The sequence below is a fragment of the Carassius gibelio genome, chromosome B7 (genome assembly GCF_023724105.1).
Source record: "Carassius gibelio isolate Cgi1373 ecotype wild population from Czech Republic chromosome B7, carGib1.2-hapl.c, whole genome shotgun sequence".
Lineage (NCBI taxonomy): Eukaryota > Metazoa > Chordata > Actinopteri > Cypriniformes > Cyprinidae > Carassius > Carassius gibelio.
The window spans coordinates 33774222-33798150 of record NC_068402.1 but is presented as its reverse complement, the minus strand read 5'-3'; the positions used below and the strand labels follow the sequence as shown (position 1 = coordinate 33798150).

At 38.4% G+C, this 23929-nt stretch overlaps 2 protein-coding genes across 7 annotated transcripts in view; both read right to left on the bottom strand.

Annotated features, from left to right (window-relative positions):
• Positions 1 to 2005: 2005 nt before the first annotated feature.
• LOC127961435 (ras association domain-containing protein 10-like) lies at positions 2006 to 4880 on the bottom strand. The gene has a single exon (XM_052560518.1). It carries the CDS (start codon positions 4664 to 4666, stop codon positions 3320 to 3322), a length of 1347 nt encoding a protein of 448 aa, XP_052416478.1. The 5' UTR covers positions 4667 to 4880; the 3' UTR covers positions 2006 to 3319.
• A 3467-nt stretch (positions 4881 to 8347) lies between these two features.
• LOC127961682 (transcriptional enhancer factor TEF-1) overlaps positions 8348 to 23929 on the bottom strand; it is a 74453-nt gene continuing 58871 nt past the window's right edge. For all 6 annotated transcript variants that reach the window (XM_052560912.1, XM_052560910.1, XM_052560913.1 and 3 more), the window contains 7 exons: positions 23872 to 23918; positions 22395 to 22456; positions 22170 to 22294; positions 19869 to 20042; positions 17228 to 17368; positions 16581 to 16733; positions 8348 to 12095 (listed from right to left, as the gene is read on the bottom strand). In XM_052560912.1, the coding sequence (XP_052416872.1) occupies positions 11982 to 12095; positions 16581 to 16733; positions 17228 to 17368; positions 19869 to 20042; positions 22170 to 22294; positions 22395 to 22456; positions 23872 to 23918 (816 nt within the window). In that variant the 3' untranslated portion in view covers positions 8348 to 11981. The remainder of the gene's footprint in view (positions 12096 to 16580; positions 16734 to 17227; positions 17369 to 19868; positions 20043 to 22169; positions 22295 to 22394; positions 22457 to 23871; positions 23919 to 23929) is intronic.

The following is a 23929-nucleotide window of genomic DNA, read 5'->3' as shown; positions in this document are numbered from 1 at the left end:
AATAAAACGTACTTTAAACATGGGAAACTGAACATTGAACATTTACACCATACACCAAGATATAATTAATGGGAAAATTCACCGGAAAATGGAAATTCTACCATCATTTACTCATGTCATTCCAAACCTGTATGATTTTCTTTCTTCTTTCTCATAAAAAAGAGAAACAGTATTTCGAGAAATACCTTAGAAGCCAAAACTGTCTGGGTACCAGCATTCGTCAAAAAAACATTTGTATTCTGCAGAAGAAAGAAAGCCATACAAGTATGGAATTACACGAGGATAGAATTCTCACTTTATGGTGAACTATCCCTACACATTTTTATTCAAACCATTTCTGTCTCTCACTATATTCATATTTACATAATAGCCATACTTCCGCAGCATAGACAATTACCTTTGAAAAACAGCTGAGGTGAACACTTCGGTTATGTCACCAAGCAAATTTACTACAATCTAATCGTATTGCATAAAGGTGAAGCACAAAGGCCTCCAACATCACAGAGTGAATGCATGTGCCCTCAGGCTTATGTTTCAGGGAGAAAACCACAGGCACTTGAAGCTGTGGGAACACACAACTGGTTGAACGGTGTGTGCTCAAGTGCATGCTGGCGCACAGGTGTTTGTACACAACTCATCACACGTCTCTACCCTCACGCACCTTGGGACAAATCAACAATATGTTTCGCAATTGTCCTCAACAAATATAAAGGTATCTAGCCAGATGAGGCCTGTGTGCCAGTTCCTCTGCGACATGAGGGCTTGATGGTTTTATCTTTAACTGCACTTGCTTGATTGGTTGAGATGGATGGATACATCTAATTCAACATTAATACGTATTTTTGTGAAACCCTTTTTGGAAACCCTTGTGAAAAAAAAAAGGAAGTACACCATAGCATGCTTTTAAAAAGAGGAGGTTTGGAAGTAATATACTTTAAAAGATTATGCATAAGTGCAAAATAAGACACTTAAATGCATGTTATTTACAATTCAAGGAAAATGTATTATAATTTGAATTTACAGTAAATGCATTTATACAAAATGATTTTTTTCCCATCTTTATATATAATTTCTGTTGTTATTGACATTATTGATTTAAAATGCACTTTAAAGTAGTTTATCTGACTCTGACCCTGCCTAAAACTGAACCCTGTGGGTCCTGCCTGTTTCTGGGGTCTTTTGTGTCCTGGGATGCCTGAGATGTGAGCACGTGAGAGGAGGTTATCTGGGTGTGTTATGTAAATGTCCTGCTTTCACAATGTCTGGCGCTCTTTGAAAACCTGTGTAAAATATGTAGCTCACCTCCCCGACTGTGCGCTGCCTGCTTCTCCTCTGGGACGGAGGATTGCGTAATGATTTATGCCACCAGCAACTCGCCTCCCCAGTTCACACAACACTCACAATTATTTAACAACGCACGTTTCTTTTCTTTACATTTTAGTCTGAACAATATTTCAAGTTTTGTAATTATACAAGCAGCGAAACATCTGTTTTTCTGCAACACATATGTGTTCTATTAAACATCAGAAAAAAAAAAAAAAAGAGTTAGATTTACATGATGTGTCAGGTGCAGATGTAATTGTTTTATAACAACTAATCCTCCTATTAAAATCCACCCTAAGCTCATAAAAACAGATCTGACATTTCTCACTAAACACAAACAACTAATGAGCAGTATTTTCTTTCTACAACTGCTGGGAAAGTTGTGATTTATCGTGGAATGTTGCCATTTGTGTTGTATGCATATATGTTGTTAACACTCACAAATCAATAATAATAACAAAAAGTAGGACCGTTATTATTATGACAATTAAGCCCATTTCTCTCAACATTAGAGTAAAAACAATTATAAGTGTTATTTAAATCAGCATATAATAAAAACTCCATTAAAACTGCATTAAAACAGCATTATACTATATATTGTATTATAGTATTGTTCATGAATTGCTCAATGTTTTGTGAGTTGATGTGTTTCAAAATCAATAAATGAAGCATTCTTTAGTATTTCAGTTTATAAGACAACACTGTGCTATGACAGATTCTCATGTTACACAAATTTTACATTTGTACATTTCTAAATACATGGATTCTCTATTTAAAGAAAAATTATAATAATAGTTTTTCCACATACATAATTATACTGCACCTTTCTTGAGCTCAAGCAATGCCATAATGCAACTTAAAGCTGAAGTGTGTTTCTTTTATGTTAAAACACTTTCTCTTTTAAGGAAGTATATAATACAGAAATTAATATTCCTAATCATATCAAAAAGACTATTGTTTGGCTTGCCACCATTTATCCAGAAGTGCATAATTTAATATCAATTCTGCCATCAGCAGAGTCGTAAACAGCATGTGACAAAGCACTCTGGAGCTCCATGAAAATATCAGAACAGTGCAGACAGGGAAATTTTATTTTATGTTTATTTCATGCTTTTGCACTGCCAAAACATCTATTAAAATATCATTAAATATTTGCAACACTGAAATCAGTGTGAAAACCTTTCGATTATTTAAAAGAATTCTGTTTGGTGATGCACAGAAATCACACACCAGCTTTAAATAGCTCATCGTAATGCATAAACCATACTGTAATGTAAAACCGATTTGCAAAGCACTTCATAATGTTGGAAATGATGCCAACCCCCTAGATTTCGATCCTGAATATTTTTCTCAAAATAACATTGCTGTGATCACAAATACATGTATGAAGTTAACACTGATTATTGGAAGCTTATTTCTGCAACAGAACAAAATATTAAAAGGATGACAGTGAGTTTTTATCTCACAATTTTTACTTTTTCTCACAATCTCTGCAATTCTGACTTTGTCTTCAGAATTTTTTTTTTTTTTTTTCAGAATTAAGTTTACATCAAGAAATTCTGATTTTTTTTAATATATGATTTTGAATTTGACAAATGTTGACATTTGACTCTTCTGAGAATTCTTAGAACTTAGTTTTTTTTTTTTTTCAGCTTCCATACTTTGCCATTTTTATTTTTTTTATTCAGTGGCAGAAAAAAGCTACCATATATTCTTATAGACATCTACATGAAAAAAAAAAAAAAACTAAGACTCAGAACGGTTGGTACGTGCATAGTTATGTTCTTAATGTGTTTTGATCATGTCATTTCATTTTGATTTGCAGTAAAGGTCTTTTTTTTTTTTTACTTTGCAAGCACTCATGTTTGCCTCCGCTTTACGTTTGTTTACTGTATGCAAATGTAAAATGTGTTAAATTAAGACATGCATTGTTCATTTGAACTATCCAGCAAGGGATAATATGAAAGTAGGTTGTTGTTGCTGTTTGGTGTTTTTTTTACACCAAAGATTCGCAGATGGGTGTGATATCTGAGTCTTGACTGTGCATTGAGCTGAGTCCTGTATCTGAGTCGTCATCATTCACGTCACATGCTTTTGAAAGCCCTCTTGCCTGCTCCACCCACACACTGTCCCCCTGGAGCGGCATCAATCTGTCTGTTTCTATTGTGTTTTCCTCTTTCAGCTCCTCCTCAAAATCCAAAGAGTTGACTTTCTCCATTAAATCCTTCAGTTCTTTCTCTTTCGCCCCCCATATCTCCTGGGTCAAGTCCAAATCATTCCTTATGGCCTCCAAATCGGTGTTTAGCCGCAGACCGATGTACAAACTGGCGTCAAGCTGGGTTCTGATCCTCTCTTCTTCCAGAAGCAAGTCGTTGTCAGAAGACACATCCCCCGCTGAAGGTCCATCGTCTTTTTCTCGAGTTGTGACTCTTAGAGACGTCTCTCCAGAAGTGGTTTCAGACTCTTTATTCGCGAGTTCCTCGTGTCTTCTTTTCATCCACCTCTGGTTGAGTTCCTCTTGAATCTCAGTCGTAATGCTCTCCATGAGGGCCTCGTGGTTCGCCAGCTCTTCCTCCAGTTTGATGACCTCCTCGCGTCTCTGAGCATATTCCTCAAACTGGGCGAGAGCTGCCTCTGGGCTCGTTTTGTCCCCCTCGCTAACTTTATCTGGGTTGGTGTCCACTAAATACGTATCCTGGACGTAGTTGATCCCATGCATCTTCATTCTATCAAAATGCACTTTGGCCTCAAACCTTTCAATGTCCCTGTCCAGCTCTTTTATCCTCTCAATCTGCTGGCGGATGGTGTGATCTTGAGAAACGACCAGGTGCACAAGGGTCTCCATCTTCTCCGTGGATGAGGAGTCTTTAGACGCAGCCTGCGCCCGCTTCTTGTTGATTTTATCCAACTTTCTGAACGCTTTCCTGACTATCCGTCTCTGTTTGTCCTGTGACAGAGCCATGGTCACTCTGGCGGTCCCCTTGTAGACGCACGGGCTCTCCTTGCTGAGAACGACGCGCGCCTCTGCGCTCCGAGGCCCGTTGCTGGGTAAAGACGCCTCGTTTTTCACCAACACGAACTGGACGTTTTCTTGTTCCTCTCCCCACGCGCTCCACAGTCGCAGTATTTTGGTTTTGTTCGGTAAAATCCGTTCAAATCCTCTCCATTTCTCCACGATGCAGTAGGACTGAGGAGAGCCCGAGAGGGACACGCGCTTCTCCAGGTTCTGCTCGTCCAGTAAGACCCGGATCACATCCGCGCAGCTCGTGCGCTTCGACAAACCCGACACGAGCTTCTCTTCGCGACAAACCCACACTGAAATTTTATTCTCCTCTGCCTCCATCTTTCAGACTGATCCCATGAAGTTTATAAAAGTTTCTTGTTGCAGGGAATTATTCAGGTGACTTGACAAATATGATTAAAAAAAAAGGTCAAAATGTTATGGGTTAATCCTCAGTAATAAAGAAAAATCAGAATCGGCCCGTTTGGGAATTGAAGAGTTCGTCATTGTCCAGTGTTGGCAGGTTCTGTGTGTGTGCCTCGGTGTGTGTGAGTGTGTGAATGAGCGCTGACGGGACAGCGCTGCTGCTGTGAGAACGCTACACTCGTCACGTGACTCACAGCGCTTATGTGATACCTGTTGTGTGCACTTCTATTTAGAAATAATTATTGCATTTAATTTTCAAATAAAATCTATTTAAAGTGTTAAGTTTAAACAGAAAAACATTTTTAATGTTGTTTTGTTTGTCTGCTAAAGAAAGAAAGAAAGAAAGAATTTATATTTAAAATATTTAATAATGATAGTCATCATCATCCATCCAGGAAAAACAAGAAGGAGGACCTGGTAAGGTTTTGGTTGCCTACACACACACAAAAAAAATATATAATAATAATATAAAATAAAAAAAATAAAAAATTACGATGATAATGATAATTAAAGTCACTGAATTTATGATTCAGAAAATCATATTAATTTATTACATACATAACATTGCCTTTAAGGGTTTAATTTAGTGCTGTCAAACGATTAAGCGCGATTAATCGCATCCGAAATAAAAGTTTTTGTTTACACAATATATGTGTGTGAGCCTTGTATATGTAAAGACACACACATACAGTATATATTTAGAAAATATAATACATCAATTAAATTTTTTATATTTATAGGCTAATCATATATATTTTTTTATATATAAATAAATTTAAAATATAACACATTTTTCTTAAATAAATATATGCATGTGTATGTTTATATATGTGTATGTTATATATGTTATATATATATGTTTAATATATATATATAGCCTACACAGTACACACACATATATTGTATTGTATTTATTTCTTTATTTATTATCTTTTTTAAATAAACAAATGCAATAAGCTTTTACACAAACTTTCTTATGACATATTTTGTTTGTTTGTTTATTTATAATGCTTAAAAAAAGTAAAAAAAAAAAAAAAAAAAAAAAAAAAGTAAATATACAGTTAAATCAATAATGACAAATCCTCTTCCTCTGGTTGAGCACACACACACACACACACATATATGTATATATATATATATATATATATATATATATATATATGTGTGTATATATATATATATATATATATATATATATATATATATATATATGTATATATATATATGTATATATATATATATATATATATATATATATATATATATATATATATATATGTATGTATGTATTTTGCCAAGTAAGACATGTTTCTGGATCAACATTATTGTCCAAAAATATAGACTTAACACAATCGCACCTATATATATATATATATATATATATATATATATATATACATATATATATGTATATGTATATGTATGTATGTATGTAGAAAGGAAAGGAAAACAAATTAATGAATAAAATAGAAGTAATTAGATAAATAAAAATACTTTATTATCCGGATATAATTCTAGATTTTTATATTTATGTTGCAATTACCACTATTGTCTTGAAATAAACCCCGTGGATGTAACATTTCACAAAAGAAAAACTTCTCAGGCTAACTATGATATTGTAGCGATGTGCTTTGTACAGTCAGACACCATTCAGTTATTTTGTCAGCAAAAGTGGAAAACCGGATGCTTACAGAGACTAAATCAGTAGTATTTGTTGCTCATATGATATCAGTATGTCAGCCCCCATGGGGCACCCCTCCATGTACAATAAATCATCTTTTATCAGGCAACTGATATGACTAGAATCATCTCACATGAGAGGATATGATTTAAAGCATGTTTTCAAAAGCACTATTCACCTTTAACCTGAGTGCATATTTAACCTGGTGTTTCCAAGACTATAGGAAAGTAGCCTCTCCCAACCCTGCCCTCTGAACAGAGTCCACTGCTTGACACACCTTGTGATGGACACAGTGTGACTGAAGGAACTTTTAATAATAGTGTTTGGTGTTGTTTTAGTTTTTAAAGACCAAATAAGGTAGATTTACTTCTTCAAGCTTAGGGTAGTTTAAAGTTGCTTCATGGGAGTATTGCATGTTATTAAGTGCATCACAAATCAAACACTTATGCTTATCTGCACTAATTATTAATCTAGAGTTTATGTGCTATTTTATGGTAAAATACATTTTAATTGCATGGTTAAAACAGATCCGATTTAGGTTTCAATCAAGTCACTAAATATGCAAAGGAATATGCAATTATATAGTCCATCTCTCTCTATTAAAGTGATTATATTTTCTGTTTTGCTTTTTAACTTAATAAAAATAATAAAAATGTATTGAATAATAAAAAGCTTTAATTTAGAAATTCATGGTTCGCCACTTTTTTGAGAATAATCCTGCAGTGACCTCTGCTGTTCACCTTCATTAATGGAATATTCACAAATAATAGTGGAACAATACCGCCCCCTAGTGTTCAGTACTAGTACTGTACGAGAGGTTAGAGCTTGCAAATAAACTATAAATAGAATAGTCCGCCTGTAAATTCAACAGTGGTGCCCACCCTGTTCCTGGAGATGTACAGTACCTACCTGCAGAGTTCAGTTCCAACCCTGCTTCAGCACACCTACCTGCCTGCAAGTATCAAGTGCTCCTGAAAATCGTAAGCTGGTTAAAGCTTTAGCTGGTTACACAATGTTTGATCAGTGTTGGACCTGAACTTTGAAGTAAGGTAGACCTCCCGGAACAGGGTTCGGCACTACTGCTCTACAGTGAATGGGTGCCGTCAAAATGAGAATTCAAAATCTAACAATAGAACAGTTTTGGTGCTTCTAAACTGTGCTTAATATGTGCATATTTCTCATCAGTTTTGGATGAGACAATATTTTCACTGAAGAACGCAATATTGTTGATAGAGGACTCATATTTAGTCATAAGCAACAGTTTGAAATGTAAAAATGTCTTAAGGATGAATTTTTTTATTACAAACATGCAGCTTTTCACTTCATAAGACATTAATTGATGGACTGGAGTGGTGTGGATTACTTGTGGATTATTGTGATGTCTTTATCAGCTGTTTGAACTCTCATTCTGATGGCACCCATTCACTGCAAAGGATCCACTGGTGAGCCAGTGATGTAAAACATGTTATGTACGTTTTTTTTTTCCAAATCTTTCCTAATGAAGAAATACTAATTTACATCTTTAATGGATGTAAGGAGAGAAAACAATTTTAAACTTGTGACGAAAGTATGCATTAAATGGTACAGTATGCTAGGTATTGCATACGTAATGTACAGTTCAGAATTAAACAGCTGTACTAGATAAAGTGGTAGTTGTATTACCTCCAATAAACTTGCACTAAAATGTGTGCCATAAATGCTTAAAAATAAATAATAAAACAACACAATTTTTTTATTTTCAAAGTCTTTTCCTATAAGTGTCTACAGATGGCGCTGGAGGCTTGAAGATTTGTATTATTTTTTTTAATCTTTTTGGTGCTCTCAAGAAGAAAGTCAGTCGGGGTCATACAAGTTTGAAATAAATGAACTTTCCTTTTCAATGAAGCATGAAGAAAACAATACATGACCAGACAAGCTGTTTTAATTACTTATTTTATTCAATATTGTATACATACAAAGTATCTAGAAAGCTACAAAATATCTACCACTTTATCAAGAAGGCATCAAAATGTTACGGAGCAAAGACAAGACCAAATGCGATAAAGAACACACACATAATAGTTTTTTTCTTTTCTCTCAGCCTTGCTCCAATGTTTTTTTTTTTTTTTCATCATCAGGGATATTAAAAGATATCACACCTTTGTACCAAGAAAAGCCAGAATATATAATTTTATACAAAGCACCTTTTTACAAAAAAAAAAAAAATCTCTGCACACAAACCCAATATCTTTTTTATGATACTATCTGAACTAGAGAAAAGTTCACTTTAAAGCCAACATCTTAAATGGTAATGAACATATGAGGTACCAGTACCTACACATAGACAAAATACAAACATATATATATATTTATAAAAACAAAAACAAAAAAACAACAGAAGCTAAACTGCTGACATACTGTATTCTGGATTCCGCTCAAATCCTTGCTTAGTGTCCGTTACTAACAAAACCATGTCTGTTTCATCATATTAACATTCATCATATTGAAGGCATTAGTTCTCAGATCCCTAGGGAAGTAAAGGGGACTGTTAAGGAGGAACTGATGTAGCAGATGCACCAGCAGCGCAGCAATAACAGCACCACCAACCAAACGGGCTCCGAATATACTGACATCGTCACAAAACCATGGCGCACATGTAGAACAATACGGGAAGATCTCCATATGAAACATGAACACCAAACAATCAACATCGTCTGCCATTTGGATATGGCGCGTACTTAACTCCACAGTTCACTTGAAGCGCTACAACACACACAGCTGGAAATCTAACTTCATCTCTCACGCTTTGAGGGCTCGATCCACTTTAATGAACAGCATGAATAAATTACGCAGTGGAGATGATATGGTTTGGTGAAGCTTTGTCCGTGAAGGACTTAACGTGTGACTCTGCGGTTAATATCACCGACTACATTTAAGGTCTGAGGAGCAACACAACATGGCGTCACTTGATATAGTTTCTATTTTCAGAATAAGACATTGAAATGGCTTGATAAAAAGGAAAAGCAAACACCATTCAGCAATCAATCTCCACAGTGCTGTGAGGTTTTACGATTCGATTAGCCAATGCACTAGAAAAGTAGCTAAAGCTCTGTCGAATAAATCTCTCACAGAATGGAACCGAAGTTCATAGAAAAAAAAAAATATTTATATGACAGCTTGCCACATCCACCAAATAAATCAAATGCTGATAGAAGTTTGTTTTTAATATTACATAACTATTTCAGAACATATCCACTCACTAGCCCATGTTGATTTTTCTATAAAATTCTTATGAAGGCAATGTGGTGAATATTTGACCTACATCCACTTTTTGTTCTTCTTTTTTGGTTTTTGATCATTTTAAGAACGCAAAAAAACATCAGTCTTTTCTAAGCTGGAAAAACCGTAACCAAAGGCACTTTCATGCTACAGTGCAGGAAATAAAGAGGAGCTCGATGCGTCTCCTTCAACTTTTTGGTCTTTTCGGATAAGAAAGGCAAGATCTGTATGTGTAAATATGTCTTCCGTCTCAGAGTGAAAGGTCAACCGAATGGCCAGTGCTCTTTTATAAAGATGACTCGTGGGATCTTAAGGTGCGGTCACATTTGCGAAACTGTGGCAAAATTTAGTGGGCTAAAAGTCCACTGGTTATTATCAACAATATAGCTATGTGTAAGCACAGCTCACACAGAGGTCACTTTCAAACCAAGCATCTCTCAGCTGGTCAGTGCCACCAACTCACTTTAAACAACTTAAAAATGAGTAAAAGTTCTGCCTTTATGCAAAACTCCCAATCACACAAATTCCTATTGGAATGACTGGTTTCATCTGCACCGATTTCTCCACCTAGCATCAGTAAATATGACCGCACCTTTAGCGTTAGGTTATTTTTTTCCCAAAAAACGACTGCGCTCATCCACGCTCGCTTCATACACTAAGGCACTGTGCTTGTATATTGTTACACTTTGGAAGGTTAGTACTGTATAATTCCTACAACGTGACAATAACAAGCAAGTCTTCCAGCTTAGAAAAGAAGTCACAGCTTTAGTGGCATCTTTTGGAGTTCACACAACCGCTATTAAGGCTTGCAGTCGTAGAAATCGATTAGGCCACAGAGACGAGGGCTGTGTGGGGAGGTCAAAGGCAGCAAGGAACTCTGGGACAGATTTTTACAGAGGATGAAGGAGTGCTCTGTGACGTACAGGTGTACAGCACATTCAGGGATGGGCTTCGTGAAAAGTGGGTCTTTCCAAGCGGCAAACACATGCTAAGTCTTGTCCGACAAGTGGATCCAAATGCTTGGGTCAATCTGATAGATAATCCATCAAGCCCTGGTAGTTAATGCAGTGCTTCTTGTTTCTAGATTTATCTTTTACACAAGCAAGAGGAGTTTAGCTGTACAGTCAACAGTAAGGGGTCGATTCTCTGCGTTTTCTTATTGCAGGCGATGACATGACAACAGACACAGGTTGGTATAAACATCTCGTATCACAGTGCAGTAATTCCTCAACGAAAAAGAAAAAAGTAGTGTACAAAGTAATTCTTTTCAAGGGCTGGGCTTTAGAATTCCCTGAATTCTCGGAATGTTCAGAATGCAGGAACGCTTTGTTTTCCGATGGCCACAAAAATCTTTTTAAAAACACCTACAGTAGCTTTCATTTTAATAAATCTATGTTACAGAATGAAATTTCTCAAATACTTTTTCTTTCTGAAAAATACCTACGCATGTGAGAATGTATATACATCTGTACACCTACATCATACTCACACACAAATCTGTTGGCTGGACCACAAAACCAGTCATAAGTGTCAATTTTATATTAAACTGAAAAGAGTTATACATAATCTGATATCTGAATAGATAAGGTTTCCATTGATGTATGGTTTGACTGGATAGAACAGGAGATACAGCTATTTGAAAATGTGAAAAAATTTGTGAGAAAATTGCCTTTAAAATTGTCCAAATAAAGTTCTTAGCAATGCATATTACTAATAAAAATTAAGTTTTGATATATTTACAGTAGGAAATTTACAAAATATCTTCTTGGAACATGATCTTTACTTAACATCCTAATGATTTTTGGCATAAAAGAAAAATCTATAATTTTGACCGATACACTGTATTGTTGGGTATTGCTACAAATATACCTGTGCTACTTATGACCAGATTTGTGCTCCAGGGTCACATTTATGGCGGCACACATTCGCCCATTTACTTTCAGATGTTTACACTTTCGAGTTTAAAAAATCAGAATGAGGTCGTTTTCAGATAGATTCTAACTCAACCTAACCTTTAAGTTGAATGATACTGTCACTTTATATGTGTAGTCTATGAATTAATGTTAATTCGGGATTCTTTGACATTCTTTCCCGTATTAAAACATAATACAACTGTACCATGATTCACAGCTGCAGTTAAATGTCAAGCACATATTAATAACGAAGAAAAAAAAAATATATATATATATTTATATAATAATTATACGCATCACCCAAATGTGATGTGAGTGAGTGCTGAGCTAGAGGCACTGCCACTGTACTGAGGTCCAGAGTCTGTGTGAAAGAGCTGCTTCATTCCTTCACTAGTCTGTAGATGTGATGCTGGGCTCCATGCTCACTGTTTGACACTTCAAACACACAGGCCATGCACAGCAGGGTCTCCTGTGTGTCTCTGTTTGTTACCACCTGAAACACACACACAGACAGAGAGAGAGAGATCATATCCAGGATCCAGGTCATATTTTCACTAAACGTTTAGAAAAATTAAGTCTACAATCCCTCAATTACTATATAATGCAAAAAAACATCATTCATAGTGATACCACACTACAGCTCAACAAATTTATTTATTTTTGTGTTTATTTATAGTCTTACAAAATATCTTTTGTAACATTAGTTTTATATATATATATATATATATATATATATATATATATATATATATATATATATAATTAAATCGTTCTTTTAGCTTTCACAGTATTACTGAACTTAACTGTAAAAAAAAGAAAGAAGAAAAAACGTATATAACCATGGTTACGTATATAACCGTGGTTACCCGAAGGGAACGAGACGCTGCATCCGAAAACGTTATGGGAAAGCCCTTCAAGCGTTACCAGCTCTGAATAATATGTGAAATCAGTCTCATGAATGGATGTGACGTCATAGGTGGGTGATGTAGCGACCAGGAAGCTATAAAAGCATGTGAGGTGGAACGAGCATCAGCTTTTAGGAATGAAGCAAATTCTGGCAGGGATGCTGGAAGTATGGCCTTGAGACGCAGCTTCTCGTTCCCTTCTGGGAACCATGGTTACATACGTAACCTGGGACGTTCCCCTTCTGGAACTCGAGCTGCATCAGAAAACGCTATGGGAATGAGAATGTCCACGCCGCCAGACTTGCAAGTCCCTGCCTAGCGTGTATACAAGGAGCACAGCTAAGGCAAGAGAAAGAAGAGCCGTGAGTGGCTCGCAGATCTAAACCATAAAATCTGATGAAAATATAAGGGACGTGGACCATCCAGCTGCATTGCAGATGTCCTGTATAGACACACCTGACAAGAAGGCCTTGGAGGCTGCCATACTTCAGTTCGAGTGAGCCTTGACTCCCAATGGTGAGGGAAGATCAGAGGACTCAAGGTTTTAGGATGGCGTCCTGATCAACCACTTAGCGTAAGCTTCTTCTACCTCTTCTAAGCCTCAGTGCACTGCAGAGTAAACATGTAACCAGAGGGTGTCTGCCCACTGAATGGCCACCAAGAGGGGCGCGGTAAGCTGTAATGGCCGCCACGTAGACCCTCAGGGTGGAGTGGGTCAACCCTGCAGAGAGAAGGGCCTGCAGTAACTCCAGAAATGTCCCAACTGGGCAAATAACCGGGTCGAGCTGGCAGTATTCGCACCAAGAGGTGAAAGGTTTCCACTTCAAGGCATACAGTTTCCTCATTGAGGGAGTTCTGGATTGGAGGATGATCTCAGCAACCTCGGTTGAGAGACCAGAAGCTACGAGATGTGGCCCCCTCAAGGGACCAAGTCTGCACCATGGGATCCAGCCCCAGTGGAGCCGAATGAGTCAGACAAAATCAAAGGGGACAGTGCGATGTCATCTGAGTCGCAAAACAGATCCACCTGACTAAATATTATCCATATCTGCTTCACAAACCTTGGGCCTAGGCCCCTGCCTCTCAACAGGATGTTTGCTCCCATATTTAGATGCCCAGGAATGTAAACTGCTCTCAGCAAGAGGAGTTTGCCCTGGGACCACACAAAGATATGGTACGCTAGTTTGTACAAACTGCGTGAGCACAGACCCCTTGGTGGTTGATATAAGAGACCACCACTGTGTTGTAGGTGCACACCAACACATTGTGACCACTTAGGGCTGGGAGAAAGTAGTGCTCGAAGCACGGCCAGCATCTTCAGGCAGTTGATATGCTATACCAGATGGCGGACACTCCACAGACTGTGGGAAGGGTGGCCACTCATAACCGCACCAGAGCCGGTGAGGGACGCATCCGTCGCTAGCATTATGTGTTGACAAGGAGCTTCACGCACCGGGCCTGAGAACAAAGATCTCCTCCACATGTCTAAGGCACTTAGGACTTCCGCGTGACCTTGAGCATGCAAACTGGGTTCCCCCTCAGGGAGAACCTCTTGGTCTTGAGCCACCACTGTAGGGGTCTCATGTACAGCAGGCCAAGAGGTATCACGTTGGACGCAGCTGCCATCAGACCCAGCAGTCTTGAACTGTTTGACAGTGAGTGACTGGCCTTCTCTTACTCTCATGACTGCGGTGAGGATTGACTCGATCCGAACAGGAGACATCTGTGCCTGCACCGTGGTCGAATTCCACACCATGCTCAGATAAGTGGTTCTCTGTACTGGAGAAAGCACACCTTTCTTGGCATTAAGTCTTAACCCCAGGTCTTGCGTGTGAGCGAGAACGACATCTCGATGCCAAACCGCCGTCCAGTCTGATTGAACTAATATCAACCAATCATCGGACTATGTGCTTAAATCGTGAAAGTGTGGGGTGAGAGTGCAAGGCCAAAGGAAGAACCGGTATTAGTAGGCTTTTGCCCCCAAAAGCCAACTTGAGGAACTTCCTATGATGGGGAAGGATAGAGTATGCATCTTTCAAGATCGATCGTGACAGCAGTCTTCAGACTTGATTGTCTGCTTTTAGTGCGAGCGTGGTGAACTTCAGTCCCTTGACTGAGCGGTTCAAAATACGCAGATCTAAAATAGGACACAACCTTTTATCCTTCCTCGGAACGGTGAAGTACTGGCTGTATGACCTGGACACCGCTACGTGAGGAGGGACCACCTCGATGGCCTCTGTCCTCAGAGGGTGTCTACTTCTGTTCCATTACCAGAGCCAGATCAGGGCCCACCAGGGTGGAAAAAGCCCCGTTGAATTGAGGCAGAGGAGAACCAAACGGGATTCTGTGGCCTCTCACTACAGTGTGCAGGACCCACTGAGACATGTTTGGCAGTAATTTTCACGCTGCTAAATTGAATCAAATGCAGGTAAACAACCAGATGAGTAAACACGGTCTGGCTTGTGATACAAATCATATCGAAGTGATAAAGGCTAACTTCTCATTGTCAGATAAATACTGAATTTAATTCCTCAGAATTACGCAGGTAAACAACCAGATGAGCATACAAGGTCTGGCGTGGTAAGATTCAGATCAAGAATAAATAAATGATATATGTAATTTCTCATGGTCAGATAAATGCCTCAGTTAATTCCTCATTTTTAAATGGAGCCAAACAACCAAACGAGTAAACATGGTCTGGTGTGGTAAAATTCACATCAAAACTGAAAATTATGTAGTGCACGCCTTGCCTCGGCAGCACGCGATTCGCTTAGTCACACAATATAAACAATATCAATCTCCTCTGAGATAGATAGCTGCAGCAGCGAGTTCACAGTCAGAGGCGTGGAATCCGAGCCTCGAAAAAAGGCTCTAGAGATTGCGAGTGGAGATAGGAAGAACCATCTCCAACCCGTCCGCCAGATCTCATGCAATCCCCGCGAACTTAGTCGCCGTCATGCCTCAGCAACAGCAGGACCGTAATCGCAAGATTACAAGCATGGGCACTCTCATAGAGGCGAAAAGCACAATAAGCCCCCTTATTTTTCCTTGAGGGCCGACTGCAGAGTACCGGAGCAGGCTTTCAAAACCCCAAGAGTGGGTGCGAAAGTGAAACCCGCGAGCACAGCCACCGCTCCGCCTAGGCAAAAGCGGGACCGCCACCGCAAGAAACGCTAGTGAAGGCTCCCTACTCAAAGAGAGCCTTCTGAGAAAGAAACATAGCAGTTACAAACCTCACATACACCTCACATGCTTTTAAAGCTCCCTGGTCGCTACGTCACCCACCTATGACGTCACGCCCATTCATGAGACTGATTCCACATATTTTTCAGAGCTGGTCACGCTGAAGGGCGTTCCCATAGCGTTTTCGGACGCAGCTCGAGTTCCTGAAGGGGTACCTACTGATATATATAGCTGCATTTGATTCTGATGCTATATATGTATAATAACAGCAATAACAATCTAATGAAAATCACCAAAAGTACAATAAATGAATACATTCATGCATAAATCAATCAATAAATAAAATCCTCTTAAAATGAATATTTAAAAATCTTCAAATAATGAAACTTTAAACTTTGATGTAAGGAAATGTGCTTAAATGTGCTTATGGGACAATGCAAAAACAATATTTCTGATTGATTCTAAAATAGTTAAAGGGAAGAATTAAATGGGCATTCAGATTTGTTCTTTTGATTTTGGACCCACCACCCTTGAACAACATATACTGTACACAAGTATTCACTATAAACACACCAATCTATAATAACAACTAAAACCTCCACAGGAGGTGAGAGTTGCAGCCCAGGAGAGCAGGTTTAAAGATTCACAGCACCAGGATGTGAGGGATCTGAAGTGCATTAGTAAGACCCTAACTATAGGAGAGAAAAGGGCTCTAATCCTGGTGTGTATGAAGGTTAGAGAAAGGGGTTCCTCCCCCTTTGCAGGAGATTATCAGGCTTTGCACAGCGCCACAGGAATGCCAGGAATGCTGGGTCATCTCAGCTCAGAGGCCACAGGCTCCGCCCTGCACTGAAAGCTCTCACTGATTGGTTTAATCATCACTGACTCACCAATAAGATGGTGAAGTTCTCCAGGACGCTGTTCATCATGTATTTCTCAGGAAGGTGTTTGAGTTTGTGGATGAAGTTGATCATGTATTCACACATCGGAGATCGACTTATCCGGTAAACAAAGCGTCCGTTCTCAAAGCGAGCATACTCTGTCTGAAACGACAGATGAGAGAGAGAGATGAGAGAACGCACAACAGAAATCCTCATTACATATACACTACCAGAAAATGTTAATTTAAGTTTGTTTTTAGCGTTTTTAAAAGAAATCTCTCATGCTCATTTATTTGACTGTAACAGCACAATTATGAAATATTATTACAATTTTAAATAACTGTTTTCATTTGAAATATCTTTTAAAATGTAATTTATTCCCCTGATAACAACGCAGAATTTTCAGCATCATTACTCCAGTCTTCAGAAATCATTCTAATATGCTGATTTGCCGCTCAATTATTTATAATGGTATATTCTTACTTTTGAAAACAGCTTTTTAAAATTTCAGACTAACTGCTAAGAACTCCATTAAGTGTCCTGAGTAATAAAAGAGCAATTTTATTTTCCTCTGGGAAACCCATATTAGAGGAAGAACATTTATTGCTCCTTTTAGACAATACAACGGTACTTAAAAACAAATGCATGGAATCTACCTCCACTTTCTCCACGACCTGTTTGCCAAACGAGCAAACCTTCGTGGAGCAGGTGATGGTCATGTTCTCCGGGCTCTCGTACTGACTGCTCACTCCATAGAAGGCCCCAGCTTCGTCCTGAATGTTGCAGTTCAAGTCAGCCTAGGAAGCAATGAAACTGTAGCTTTAATTCTCAATTTAATAAAGTGAAAGTGAAAGTGACGTGACATTCAGCCAAGTATGGTGACCCATACTCAGAATTTGTGCTCTGCATTTAACCCATCCGAAGTGCACACACACAGAGCAGTGAACACACACACACACACACTGTGAGCACACACCCAGAGCAGTGGGCAGCCATTTATGCTGCGGCGCCCAGGGAGCAGTTGGGGGTTCGATGCTTTGCTCAAGGGCACCTAAGTCGTGGTATTGAAGGTGGAGAGAGAACTGTACATGCACTCCCCCCACCTACAATTCCTGCCGACCCGAGACTCAAACTCACAACCTTTCAATTGCCAGTCCGACTCTCTAACCATTAGGCCACGACTTCCCCCAAAGCTACACTGTCAAATACTTCTATTACAGAGATATCTACACAAGCAAAAACGGATAGATCTATCACCATATTACATTAAATACAAAACTGACATCTAGTGGAGACTATAAGCACAGGTAAAATAACCTATATGGAGGATTTTGAAGCCTTAGGCCAAATCCCAATTCTACCCCTTAGCCCTTCCCCTTTCCACTACCCCTCTGTTTCACGCGTTCACGTTAAGGGGTAGGGGTGTCCCGATTCTCTTTTGGTTAGAAGGTAGAGGTAAGGGAAAGGACCAGATAGCCCTCCAAACAAAGTATTTTCATGACCACACTTCAAAAGAAGGGGTATGAATTATCTCAGCGTTAACAGACTTCAGCGGCAACATGGCTGCCCAAGTGAACAAAAAGACAATTAATCATTAGTTTTAGGTTACATTCAGTCGTGAGTGCATATTTACGGTCACTCAAAGAAATGTTTGCAAGAAATTGCTAAAGTTTGCTAAATGTCGTATCATTACAAACTGTACGATAGTGCCACAACATATATTCATATTTGATCAGAGCGGTAACCACCATACACATTGAGGAGGACTAGTACCCCTAATAATTATTAATCGCTAAACCCTTTTCTAAAATATTGCCAATTCGAGAGAGAGAGAGAGAGAGAGAGAGATGAAAGTTGCATGTATGAGCATCTGTGCGTTTCCTCTTTTTAGAGTGAATTTACATTAAAAACAGCAATTTTATCCTCTAGTTGCTGGAAATATAATGTAGTCAATATTTAGTCGTGGGGCAACATTGACAAGTTTCTTTGCTCCTTTAGTGTGAGCTGTGCGATATTTGATGTGAGTGCATGTGTGCGTGTTTCAGTAAGCAGTGCATTAATATAGAATAGTAATTAAAGGCTGTAATGCACACCAGCTAGGCAACGTATGATGATGTGTGAATATTTTCACCCCTAACCCTAATAACTGTTTCAAGGGACAAGGGGAAGGGGAAGGCAGAGGGGTATGGGTAGGGGTATAAAATAGAATTGGGATTTGGCCTTATATTTCAGTTTGTTCCTCACATAGACACGAAACTTGTATGAAACTTTTAAAATGCATTTATAGTGCTTTTTTGTCATCCAACCACATTATGAAAAGACCACTATGGACCTTCTGCAGTATATTGGTGTTGCATGAAAGTAAAAAGTCAGTCTTTTAGCTAAAACTAAGCTACCAACCGTGGCTATCTCTACATTTTAGTCTATTCAGGTATTAAAGAAAAAGGCTGTGTCTAAGGTTAGAGAGAATAGATTAAATAACTTTGAGTAAAAAGGCACTCAAAAAAAAAAAACTCTGAAAAAGAGTGGAAAAAAGAACAGCTCGCTCTCCGCTCTTTCAGTAAGCTAACACGATTTTCATTACAGAGAGAGCTCAAATATTCATTTCTGGCATACTCTCTTTTCATTAAGACAAGCCTGTTACATTTTCACATCATATTCAAGAGAGGCATTATTGTGCAGATCCAGAGTTTCATTTGAAATTCAGATCCCTGTGTCACTTCAAACGGAATTCGAGCAGCCTCGCTCCGACCACGACGAGGCCCACTTTGTTGGTTGCCGCTAGTTAGCATTTCACAAAATGCATGCAATGTTTGAATAGCTATTAGAGGAGCATCCAGGTCATCCAATTGTTTCACGATATTAAACTGAATAAGTGCGAGCTTTGATCACAGACACTTCAGCTATGCTGTGCCAAACATAGCCGTTTGGACACGTAAACAGAGACAGCTGTCTTTAAAACTAAAGTGGCCCAGTGTCTTTAGGGAAATGCACAATTATCCATGCATGTAATCACTCTGTGGATAAATATTTGCGTTAAATAGGCAGTTGTATGCGTGGTAAACATGATCTGTGGTAGTTTCGCTCTCATTAGTGTAGAAACCTGGCCCACAGGCTGGGCATACATTACACAGCACACAGCATGTGTGTTTATTTTTAAGCCTAAACAAAAAAAAAATACTATGTTCTTCTTGGAGCAATTGTGTGTTTCTTAAATGTCTTATTTTGTGGATAAATTGTCCCGCGCATGTTGTGAATCGCTAAACAAATGCTCATTCTTTGCAGAGATTCACTCACCCAAAACTTTATGAGAAAGAATGAATTCTGAGGACCCTTGCCAAACAGTTCCTTCAGCCCTCCCTTCTTCTCAGGAAATTTGTCGTAAATCTGACGAATGTCCACTGACTCGAGCAAGGCATCATTGTAAGAGTGATTTGTCTGACCGATGTGCACGAAAAGATGCTTGTTATACTGCACAGAAAATAGAGATGAAACAAGTTAGAAACAGGAAAACTTGTCAAAATGACTGAATGTTCATGATTGTTTAGTTTTTAACTAGTACTATATTTAACTAGTATCTATTTACAACTGTTAATTAATACATTTCATGATATACCACATATATCAATACTATATTTGGTGAGTTAAGCTCCCTAAATAGAGAAAAATCACATTTGTACATTTTATTATTTTGGGACACTAACAAATGACTGAATAAACATGACAAAAGGTTAATGTTCATTTATTGAAAAAATAAATAAATAATAATAATAATAATCTTGCTTAAAGGAAAACGCCACAATTTTTCCATATTCTACAATGTTCTTCCCTCAACTTAAATGAGTTGACATGTCCCTCTCCCATTTCAGTGGGTGCATAGTGAAATATGTAAAAACGGTGGCGTTTAATGCTAATGTATGCATGATATTGTTCATTGTTATTTAAAGCTTTTTGATAATATAAAAAATAATGTTATGCGCCCAGACATTTTAAAAATGTATTAGAATATGTAGAAATTAACATGTCATTAGGGCTGTGCAAAAAATCGAATGCGATTTTCATGCACATCTCATCAGTAAAGACGCTCCTTTAATTAGAAGTATTATCTCCAGCACGTGCGTTCAGATCAGGGTTGCCAGGTTTTCACAACAAATCCTGCCCCGTTGCTTCTCAAAACTAGTCCAAAACTAATCGCGTTTCCAGGAGGTTCCCAGATAAAAAAAAATGCTTCCCGGGTTAAAATATACTGGTTTTTTTTGGCATGGTTGTCTTGGTAAAATTCGCATTTTAGGGGCTAAATATCACGTTATTGGTTTTGTCGCTTCGACCTGCGGACATGAAAAACTTACCACAGACTTGGCAACAATGGTTGGCATTTACTACACAGAGCCGTAATTCACTGACAATCTACACAAAATCGATTTTAAAATCAGTGGCGATTCTTTGTCGATTTTGAAAGCGATTTTGTGTTAGTTGTCGGTAGACTACGGCTCTGTGTAGTAACTGCTGCTCCACCTGAACCAATGTTGCTAAGTCTGGGGTTGTTTTTCATGTCCGTGGTTCGAAGCAACCCCAATACCAATAACGTGATATTTAGCCCCTAAAATGCGAATATAACCAAGACAACCATGCCAAAAAACAAAACGTATATTTTAACTCTGGGAAGCATTTTTTTTTAAATCGGGGAACCTCCTGGAATCGCGATTAGTTTTGGACTCGTTTTAAGAAGCAACGGGGCAGGATTTGTTGTGAAAACCTGGCAACCCTGATCTGAACGCACGTGCTGGAGATAATACTTCTAATTAAAGGAGCGTCTTTACTGATGAGATGTGCATGAAAATCGCATTTGATTTTTTGCACAGCCCTACATGTCATAAAGTGTTCATTGGTAGTTCATGATATTTAAGTTAACAAATTTAATTTAATTGTAAAAAGTATAACAATTCGATTTCTTAAGGCATAATTCTGAGATATTTACAAATGTGCCATAGAATATTAAGAAACACATTATTAGCAATGGTGCTTTAATATAGTATAGAAACAATACTTTTTATTTAAGCTTGATGACATCTAAATTATGTTACAAATTAAAAATAAAATAAAAACAGGACACTGTGTTTTGACAGTCCTCAAAGACAACATAAAATGTTATTCACAACTAATTTTCACTGTATTACGGTTTGGGTTGCAAAAAGGTGGACAATTTCCAGTAAATTTCGGAAATATTCCAGGGATTTCTGTTAGGTTTCAGGAAATTTACAGGGAATTTTCCACCCCTTTGCATCCCTTATTACAGTATGAGAATTTTTCTGAAGTAAACATTGATCTGAGATATTCCAAGAGCCAAAAATGTAGGGCGGTATTTTTCCCCATTGGAAAGAGATTGAATTGTGAGAAGTACATGTTGCATACTAGAATGTGCGTTTTCAGTCAGTCGTGGAGGAATTCTTTCTAAAAACACTCCACTTTGAGAAGGCTTTTTGACTAGTAGGCTAAAGGTCACTGATGAATTAGGTGTAATTAGACCAGGAGTGTGTATTAGGAATAACAAATTTTACATTTCATTTAGACTTATAGTAAGATTAAGAAGCAACTCACAGAATCTGGATCTCTCTGGTGCTCCAGAAAAGCGGAGAACTCCACCAGTCTGAGTTTAGATGTGCCGACAGATCGTCCCTGCCAGGCGGGCACTGTGGGCGCCGGCGCTGTCGGCGGATCATAACCTACACACACTGAATATTAGCTCTTCTAAACAAACAGAATGCTACATCTGAATGGGAATTGATAAAAACACAAAAACATCGCAAGCGGGGACCGACATACTTGAGATTGTAGTTGTGACTGCTGGCTGGATGGGGTACGCTTGCTGAGCAAATGGCTTGATGCTAAAACATAGACAAAGGAGAATTAAGAACAGGAAAACGAGCAGCCATAAGTTTAACTGCACTACATACTGAACAGATTAAGAGGCTCCACAGCAAAGAAGAAACAAAGCTGCACCAAGTATTCAAACTTGGATTCAACCCATCCCTGTTTCTGGGAAAGGCTTCCTCTATCTCTGATCACTCTGAGGAAAAGAAAGAAATCTGGAAGGGTCGGGGAAAATACAGACATCAAGAAGAGATGAACGACAATAAAGCAGACAAAACAGAGACAGGTGGAATAAAGAAGGAAATGCCAGTGCTTGCAATTGCAAGGCAGAAAAAAACACAAGAAAGTTTTGGGCTATATATTTAGTTCTCTAACAATGTAATGCAGATTCAGATCACAGTCATGACACTCAAGCTTTACCTCCTCCTGTTCTCACATTCTCTTCATTTCATTGGATATTGCAAGTTTTTTGCTGAATGACTGCGTGCACGCCTGACAACTGGCTCACTACATTTCAAATAAGCTAACTAATTTACAAAGCCCCTTTCACACTGCCATTCCGGCAAATACAGGGGTAAAGTGTTCCTGTAATTATTCCCTGGTCGCTAGATTTGGCACTTTCACACTGCCAGTGATGAAAATAAATTATTACACTCATTAAAGGGTTAGTTCACCCAAATATTAAAATTATGTCATTAATGACTCCCCCTCATGTCGTTCCAAACCAGTAAGACCTCCGTTTATCTTTGGAACAAAGTTTAAGATATTTCAGATTTAGTCCGAGAGCTCTCAGTCCCTCCATTGAAAATGCGTGCATGGTCTACTGTCCATGTCCAGAAAGGTAATAAGGTGTTTTTCTTACCTTTCTGGACATGGACAGTATGCCATACATACGTTTTCAATGGAGGGACTGAGAGCTCTCGGACTAAATCTGAAATATCTTAAACTGTGTTCCAAAGATTAACAGAGGTCTTACGGGTTTGGAACGACATGAGGGGGAGTCATTAATGACATAATTTTTTATATTTAGGTGAACTAACCCTTTAATACTATTAAATTTAGACAACACACCTAAACATGAAATTATGAGCATTGAATTTAGAGTCTAACCACCCCATTATGGTAAGAATAAGCAGTAAATTAACTGCAGAAGAAGAAGGTGAAGAATAAGATGATGAAGACAGTGGAGAAGATGTAGAAGGATGTGTAGAAGGTGAAGATCATAGTGGTGAAGAACAAAAGGAAGGAGGTGCAGAAGAAGGTAGTGAAGAAGAGGCAGAAGAAGAAGGTGTTGGAAAAGAGGGTGAGTACAATGATGAAGGTGCAGAAGAAGAGGAAGAAGAATGTCTGATGTGCCTTGCAATCACTGTAGCAAGAGGACAAGCTTTAGTGGGTCAATGGGAGCAGAACTTCTAGTAGAGATACTCACTCTTGTGAGGATCCAGGCTGGCCCGTGGATATCATGCCCTGCCAAAACTAGAGAATTA

What these genes read in the sequence shown, in the direction of transcription:
- LOC127961435 (XM_052560518.1), bottom strand. Translation starts at nt 4,666, where the DNA reads ATGGAGGCAGAGGAGAATAAAATTTCAGTGTGGGTTTGTCGCGAAGAG.